Raw genomic sequence first — 9,381 nt, 5'->3', positions numbered from 1 at the left:
GAGGACGAGGGTAAAGTCAGGCAGTGACTAACACCAAAAGCATAAATCTGAGAGCGTCAGAGCAGCCGTTCAGAGGGAGGATGAGGAAATGGAGAGACGGCAAAGCAGGCAGTGTTATGGGGCCAAGCACGTTGTATCTATGTGAGGGATGAAGAATCGGGGAGAAGAACATGTACAAATAAAGACAGAGATAGACTGAATATGTAAAGAGAGAAATTTGTAATGTTCAACACTGTCATAACATATCATCAAAGCCTTGGATGTAGTTGGTTAAAAATACCCACTGTGTAATAAAGTCAGGGTGATATGCTTGTTGGTCTAAAGAGAGGAAATGTGCTCATATCACTTGTGAGTGTATGCAAACAAAGTTAACTTAACTGTATATGTGTTTTTGTCTTTGAGAAGCTATAATCAAAAGCTTGTCTGTTTTGCACTTGTCAGGCTGAGACAAGATGTTACATTGGTGGAAATGCGAGGAGCGGCAAAGACTGATTGCCTTTTCATGGCTGATGACATGAAAAGCAGTGACCGAACTCTCAGCCAAGAAGCTCGTGGACCGTTCAGGTTGTCCGCGTTCCCATTTACTGTTGTACAGCTCACAGTGTTACTGTCAGAGAGTGAAGATGTCTGCAGATCGCATTACCTTTAAAGCATGTCAAAAAATGTGATTAATACAAACAAATACTGAATCCAGTTATGTCAAAAAGACAAGTTTGTTCAAGTAAGGTATAAGAAAAAAACAATGCATTGTGTGTGGAGCTAAGAAGCTGCAATTCTGCAACTTTCTTCTTCTTTGGACATTTTGAGCTGCAGTTTGAGTTCTTGAGGTCTCTTTTCAACACTTAATTTCTGAGTTTTCCTCTATTTACTCCAAGGAGCTTACCGTTGCTACTTCCATAAACAAAGGCAAATCACTTCTTGTTCTCCAGAACATTTCCCAGGAAACGTCCAAGGTTAAATAAAATGAGAAATGTTCTGCAAACACGTTAAGAGTTGATTTAATATGGCATTGGAAATCAGGAATGTATTTATATGAAAATGACAGACTCTGATGAAATCAGATTATTGCTTCAACCTTAAGGCTTTTACCCTGAGGTTTGAGAAATGGAATGATCGGCATCAGTGATCAGTGATGAAATTGCAGTATCAAAACCCGGTGGGATTCCTCTGGAGCACTACGAGAGCTGTTTTGGCAACAACCAGGCAAGGCTATAACTGGAATTATGGGCCATGTGTTCCCCTGTGTGGGGATTTTTAAACATGTGTGAGGTTGAGAAAAAAAAAAGGTTTTAAACATTTTCTTTTGATTTTGATGCAAATAAAAACATGGAAAAGCTCCAAAATAGTTACGTGTCAACCTTTCTCTAGAAGGCTCTTAGAAAACTGTTGGAGCGATCCCTGATGTGGCCAGGGGAGGCTTCACCTCCATTAATAGCTTGATCAACCACACCTGAGTTCAATCACCACACTGACTTGACGCTTAAGCAGGTGGGGGAGAGGGTTTTCTGAATGTGACCCCAGGTGTCACAACGTGACTTCGGTGACTCAAACAACTTCTGTGGCTCTGGAAAGATGCTGCATCATCAATTTCGTGTGTACAATATATACAGTATGTTGATTGAATACCACACATTATTGAAGGCTTATTGACGTAATTAACATCCAGACAGAAAGGTGTGTTCACGTGCCGAGGAGCATGTTTTGTATGCAGGAGCCATAAGGCAGAGTAGGAAGTCTTCCTCTGCCGTGTTGCTGCGCTAGTCACAAGGCCAATCACCACGCAGACGTGACTAAGAGAGCATGGTGAGCGAGGCGTGTGTCAACACATGGGAATCATCAGTTTCATACATGACATGGTCTTTCTTTCTGCAAATGCGTCTTTGGGTGTTAGAGTCTTGTGGTTAGACGGATGGGTGTGGGGAGGCTAATGATTTCTAAATGATCAAGACCATTATGTAAAAAGGAAATTGCAGTTTATTACAATTTGTTTATATTTTTGTAACTCAGGCTATTGGTTCTATTGATAACACAAATCTGTTGAGATCTCAGAATGTGGTCACACATCAAAATTTGTGTCTACACCTGAGAAAAAGCATAAGTGGTCAGAAACAGCCCCACTCAGACTTTAAACTTCTACTAAACTTTCAGACAAACTTTGTGGTTCAACTTTGACCTTACATACTTGCCGTACTTATTTCTCTCTGTAATAAGGCATTATTAGTATCACTGTGGGTCTGCTCACTTTGGTTTTACCTTCAAATACTGTTAGCTCATCTGTCAAAACTATTGGTCTGTTTACAACCGGTAAAGTTGTCTAACCAGCCACACTGGAGCTATTTTTGAGAAGTTTTTGCATTTGGGATTTTAGCAAATACTTTGAACCAATTGAACAGATGGCCTGAACTACAACAATAAAACCGAAGTTGTAATAAATCATGGTTTCCCTTTGAATCCTCATGTTTGTAGACTTTTGAGGAGGCCCACATGAGCTACAGCATAGCTATGACAGCTTCATGTGTCAGCCATAACTCTTTTACACAGAGCTATTTATTACACCTAAAGTTACTTACTTCTTTAAGACATTTAGGTTGAACATGCATTTGCAGTTAATTGCAATGTCAGAGGTCCTCACAATAGAGTAACATTTTGCGCATGTGCATGTTTTTAGAACAAGCCTACCGCAAACAACTCCATATTTACGAGCCTGACCATGCATAATATTGGTTTCTCTGTGAAATAAACACAAACAGAGGAAGCAGGACATTTTCTCTTTAGTCTAACTCCTTGTGATAAATGAATGCAGACAACAGGAGTTGTTGAAGACCTTTTAATGTGTGACCACATTCTGAGTTCTCAACAGATTTGGTTTATCAATAGAACCAATAGCGTGAGCTACAAAAATAAAAACAAATCGTAATAAACTGCAATTTCCGTTTTACTTAATGGTTGGTGTGCGAGAGTACAAGTCCCTGTCACATTCCCACCTTTGGGGTGCCACAGAAAACCCTCTCCATATACTTGCCTTCTTCAACAACGCTGCAAACACACGGTTACATCATAACCCAGTAATATAAATCTGCATGTTTAAGCCCAATGACTCTGGTTACACAATGGTCATTGTGGTTTTATTGGATTTATGTATTGAGATAGAGGATTACAAGGCAGGGGCATGAAGGAGCATCATCTCTACTCGCCAAAGCTGTGACTGAACAGCGGCACCAAGTGATTAGGACTGGTTACTGCAAAGCCGACATGTTAAATATTTGTGAGACCCACAAGTGAATTCTTGTGAGTTAATGCTGCAAACTTCGACCCTTTAACCCAATTTTTTTTTCAAGCTTTGGTCATTCACCTCTTTGTGTAAAACTGTGATGTGACTGCATCAACTTTAACATTGGGATCCAAGAACAAGAAGGCTTTTATCTAAATTAAGCTCTACTATCGGCTAATTATGGGAATGTGTTCATTCCTAATAAGTTGAATTTTAACACAATGACAATAGCAAGCATAGTGAAGAACAATGGCCTAAAAAAAATAAGGGAGAGAGTGTAATAGGGTTAATAAAGCAGACAACTGGACCATATACCACTGCAGCTACCTGATGAATTTATGATGAAAACATTGTACTTTTTCCCAAATGTAATAAGGAAAACAAAGTTTTAAAGGAATCATTCGAGAGTACAGTACACTGATTGAGTGTTAATAAAGCAAACAACTGCACCACGTCTTAAACTTATCCTTCCCTTTTCAGTTGGAGCCAAAACTTGGACTCTCTGATTATATCTCATTAACGTGAGATTCCACTTGCTGAGACAATCCCTGAACCTGTACCAATGAAAAATAACACGTTTTGACAGTTGCAATTTCCAAAGTAAAAAAATACTCACAATTTCGAAGCACGAACAGGTGAATGCTTGGCAATTTGCTCACTGAAACGGTTAATAGATTAACAAAAAAGTTGCTAATTAACTTTCTGTTGATTATGAATCAATTCATTGGCTAATCGTTTAAGATCTAGATGGAACCACACAGATTGTTCACAAAGAAGTGGCAAATGTTGCGGGAAGGGTTTGAGAGGTTTCAATGGATACTTTTTAACAGCTACCTTTCAAGGCTACACAAGCTGAGACTAAGATATTTAAAAAAAAAAAATTCAGCTTTCATTTACTTTCCTTGCAAAACCTAAACCTCAACTTGCGTGACTGCTGCCAGCAGATTGTAAATCTGAACATAACTGTACTTATCTTTCATAAAGCAAGTTTTTTCTTTTAAGATATCTTCTTACCACAACACCAACCTAGGTGCTGATCTCTATCTTTCTATCTTTTTCCTTGTTCTGTCCTGTCACTCAGTGGAGAATATATCTACTGTATAACAAAAACATGTTGCATAAGATCACAGACAGCGAGCATGGCTGCCTTCTGACATCAGCAGCTTTATCCTTCCATCAGCCAGTCCAGACACACAGGTACACACTGCTGGCCTGTCACATTGTCATTCAAATGTTGGGGCGGGTGATTGAAGTGCTTATCTTTCCTAATAGTGGCGTGTAAAGGTATAACTGCTGAGGGAGTGCATGCCACACCAACTCTGATATAGAAAATCACATCTGTGCGCTCCAAAACATCATTATCTACAGAGAACTGAATATACCAGGGAAAACCTTTCCTGCAACCCCTCCATATGTTGTCTTGGATTAGCTCAATGTGTGTTCCCTTTTTTCCAGATCCTCAAAGACAGAGAGAGCAGGGGGGCGAGGAGTGTGGGGGGGTTAGATAAGGGAGGAAAATAAAGAGCCAAACACACAATCTTGTTAAAAGTAAGATTTGTAAGATTATTATTTAGTTATCATGATCATTGTTATAACCTCTGTTATGGTTTGTTCAGTTTACAGTTTATTTTTCAAGTTCATTTAAAGTCATTCCAGTCGAAGGTAAACATGATTGTAACTGTTGTTTCCAACACTATTAAATGCTTTTTTTCTTTTGCCAGACAACAATCGGTCACACCCTCTCGCTCATTCACACATGGTAAGAGCAGAAACAAAAAGACTATTGCTCACACACTCACGCACACACACATAGCATCTCACGCTAAAGCTCCTGCATACAGACATGAAGAACAGTAATGAGCTCTGATTCTTACTCTGCCTGACACACACGCACACACACACACACACACACACACAGACAGACGGGCAAACCAACGCTTAAACTCGTGTCTTAATTCTTAAGTGCAACTTCTTGAAGAGAGATTTACCCTCTTGCAGACTTCTTCAACCCTCCCATTCCATACCAGGATCCAAAATCCTTTCTACCTCCCCCCCGCCCCCAACCCCACCCCCACACACCAAGAGCCATATGTACACTTGAGTTGGTTCATACACTGAATCATTGTGTATTGTACAATGATCCAAAACTACGTAGGTAATCTCTGGGTGACAAGAGCGATTGCATTTCTATGTAATGTTGGCAAAATGTGTCATCATTGCTGATTACTTGAGGGCTGTCTACAGATTTGTTGAGGAAACAATAGCTAACAATAACTGACACACATCTTTGGAAAAACACCACATAACTCCAAGACCACAAGAACAATGATGTAAAAACAAAAAAACTTATTAAGGATCAAATCGAATATATCATTGGTAACCAACCTGGTGGTTTGCAACACAAATCTGACACGCCATGAGATGGTTAATCAGAATAAAGAAATTCTATTACAGAGAATCTGTTTTAGGATTTCAGATTTTTTTCTAACCTTTCCAGTTTTTCTTGATAATTCAAAATCCAATCCAAACTAACCATAGTGAAATCACAATAGTTAATTTCTAAGATTTTAAAAAGCTCCCTTCAAAACAACAGGAGACATTTTACAACCGTTTAAAAAGTATTCTTCGTAAATTCTAGTACCATCCTAATGTGTATAACTGGAGCAGTGCCCTTTAAATGGGTCATAAGACAAAAGGGAACTACAGCTATATCTGATTTGTCAATATTGATCTTTCTGGAAATAATACTCCAGAAGAAAACCTTAATGTTGGCTAAAAGACTCACACGGGGCAGCCCAAGTTTACATATGGCTCAACCCACCCAATTCTCCAACTTTTAACCCGTCTTCCCCCTTAAGATAAACCAAGAAATACACCACGGCAAACTCAAAAACATAATAATAAAAACATTGTAAAAAAACAACCACAAGAAAACTAAGCTTCAAGTTTGTAAAAATGCTTACATCACATTTCACCTTGGCAAATTTCAAGAAATTGTTATTCCATTCTTTGTCTGTTGTGACATTTACACATTTGTACTTGAACATGCCGGTGGGTGAGCTGCTGGTTGACCTGGTCGGCCAACAGTCAGCTCGCAGACCTCATACTATCATCATCATTATAATCTTCACCTTCATCATTGTTATCAGCTACTATGGTAAACCATGCCCTACTAGAGTCCATCATTGGCAAGGTGGGGTAACCATGGTGAATAAGGTGCTAGTTGCTATGGAAACGCTATTCTGAAGCAACCAACTGGTACAGTTTGAGTTTTGAATTGGCGTACCTCCCCATCAAAGCACTTGGTTTGTATGTATTACTTGTTGCTTTAGTTTGTGTTTTATTATTTTTTTATTTTGCATTTTTATACTTAAGATGTACAGTATGTGGATGTATTTTCAGGCTGTTAGTACCATTTAAAATAGTCTCTCACACTCTCAACCCCCCCCCCCCCCCCCCCCCCACACACACACACACACACACACACACACACGTGGCACACTCATGTTTTCTCTTTCAAGCACGCTCAAAAAAAAAAAAAAAAACCTTTACATGTAGCATCTGATGAATGGGTTTACAGAGATGAGTTTGGTAGAGCGGGCTGCTACACCAACACTGATCAGTGGAGAAGTCCTTATTGTCCGGGACTGGATCTGTTCATAGATGCTTGTGTCAGTGACTGCCCTTCCTCCGGCGTCCCTCCTCCTCTTGCTCTCCTCCAAACAGCTGCTGTGGGTTGAGAGGAGGGCGGTATTGCTGAGTGGATTAATGGCTGCTCCAGTCCGTAGCCATCGTGTGCTTCTTTAACCTCAGAGATGACAGAGGACTAACCGAGTACTTCAAAGACAGGACACAAAAGTAACACAGCAACTTATAACATCAACAAACCCTTGCAGTTTCAGTGTCAATAGCACATCTACAGTAAATCCCCCTAATGTTTTTTAAGTGAATGATTCATTGTTTAAATGCTCAATATTTCCCCGTGACCCGTCCAGTCCTGTAGAGACTTGCTGGAGACATATGGTGAACACAGGGTGACACAGCAGACAGAGTGGAGATGACAACTAAAACACTGGTGTCTGGAGTCCCAGGGTGCTTTCATGAACTATCAGCTACTTTGACTAGTATCCTACATAGGACCTGCGCAGTTCGTTAGAAGGTTCCTTTTTTTCCCTCCGTGGACAACGACAACAACAACAAAAGGCAATTTCAGTTCTATCTGATTCAGTTCATCTGACTTCAGTTTAATTCTTGTTGCAAGAAACTATGGCGACTAGCACTAAAGAAGTGTTTCGGCCAATCAGATCCAGGGTAAAGTCTTTAAATGGTTTTCAAAAGGGTGGGCAGATTTGATGCTTTGTTCTTCTTTTTACATGGATTTCAGTCCTGCCTCCCCTAGTGTATAAATGCTTAGCATGGTGTGCATGATTCAACATGTGGCTTGTACAGACACACACACACACACACACACACACACACACACACACACACACACACACACACTCTAACACATCTGCAACTGTATGCACAGGCTGACTTTAATGTAATATGCGGTTCAGTCTGTCACCGAGTACCAGAAGCCCCCCCCTCCCTCCCCCAACGCCCACCCCCTCAACTCTCCCACCCACTGATACTGTATGCCCTCCCAAGGCTAGTTGGCATGGTGACACTGAGGGGATGGCCGTTGCTAGGAGATGAAGAGAGCGGCCAGAAGGAGCATCGTCACGGTGAGGAGAAGGCGATCCCTGGTTGGGCTGCTTCCGCTGACGCTCTTCTCCAGCTTGGGAACAAAAGGGTTAAACTCATCTGGAAAAACAGAAACAGAGAGAAAGAAAGCAGAGTAAAGTCTTTATTTCAACTCACTACAGTGCTAGCCGAGTTTTTTTTTCTAGTTTATCTGTGCTTCTAATTGAGCTTTTATCTGCTTACACAGCATGGCTTTTACTCAAAGCCTTTTTTTAATGGAACAGAATAAGGCAGCTCTCAAGTTCTCTACAAAGACAAAACAAACGCATTGCAATAGCAGACGGCTGCAGCGGTAATCGGAGAGCTCTCATTGTTCTGATAAAGTAACCCATTCCCAGTCACACACACCTTTACACACAGACACACTGTATATGGTGTAACCACCCCAATCCCCCTGTACGTACACCTGGCAATGTCCTAAAATAGTTTGCCATCTTTTGTAGCGGGCTACGAGCGTTTATGTCTAGTCAAAAACACCAGAGCTCGCTGCACACCTACACTTATGAGACACACGTGCAGCCAGACACACCCTCTGTATTCCCTTGATTAATGGGACTGGACGCCAGACAGAAGCACAATTTTCTGTCTGTACACAGGACGGCTAATGCTGATTAGGAGCTATTGTGTCAACGCTCCAATAGCATCAAAGTAAGATTCTTAGTGTTTCGAGTCAGTCATATCTAGCCCCAGAATATTTTCCGCTGCTCTGTGGGTCAGACAGCAGAGTAATGACTGGCTGACACCTGGTTTTAGAGATGCTCTCTTTTGGTATGCTCTTCTGGCCAATCTAATGAGGTCTATGCAGCAGTGGAGTTCAGGTTAAATGCTTTGACCGCTCTGTAACCGAGCATGCAGCCGAGGGGTCGGGACACTTTGTTACTTTGGCGCTGACTGACAGAAGAATGTGCTTTTGAAGACACAAACAACAGACTGCAGAGCATCTCGCAAAACTGGTTCTCCACATCACACATCTACCCACACGTACACACTGTCTCTCACTAACTGTCACAGATAAACACAATATTGGCATGATGTTGTGTAGTGGGCTCATGTGACGTGCAACATGAAATTCCGCAACAAATGTTCTTGAGCCCTCAACATCAGTTTACACGAGAAAGCTATGTTTGTTTGTTTGTGCGTGTGTTTGTGTGTGTGTGTGTGTGTGCGTGCGTGCCACATTTTGGAGCGGAAGGGCAGGCAACAACCGCCTGATAATTAGGAAGCTCAGACACCGACAGGCGTCTGAGCATTTCATTGTCATGTTGACAAGAACAAGAAGATATCTTTGTCTCTGATTGTGTTTGTGAGAGTAACTGTTTGTGTGTGAGGTGAATATGTGTGTGTGTGTGTGTGTGTGTGTGTGT

General features: G+C 41.1%; 1 protein-coding gene across 1 annotated transcript in view; it reads right to left on the bottom strand.

Annotated features, from left to right (window-relative positions):
• Positions 1-4,810: 4,810 nt before the first annotated feature.
• The window catches only part of efna3b (ephrin-A3b), a 56,151-nt gene continuing 51,580 nt past the window's right edge, over positions 4,811-9,381 (bottom strand). Inside the window, exon 6 of the mRNA XM_034875100.1 lies at positions 4,811-8,077. Coding sequence (XP_034730991.1) covers positions 7,959-8,077 — 119 coding nt within the window. The 3' untranslated portion in view covers positions 4,811-7,958. The remainder of the gene's footprint in view (positions 8,078-9,381) is intronic.

This window comes from Etheostoma cragini, chromosome 6 (genome assembly GCF_013103735.1).
Source record: "Etheostoma cragini isolate CJK2018 chromosome 6, CSU_Ecrag_1.0, whole genome shotgun sequence".
NCBI lineage: Eukaryota > Metazoa > Chordata > Actinopteri > Perciformes > Percidae > Etheostoma > Etheostoma cragini.
This window is presented reverse-complemented; position numbering and strand designations above follow the sequence as displayed.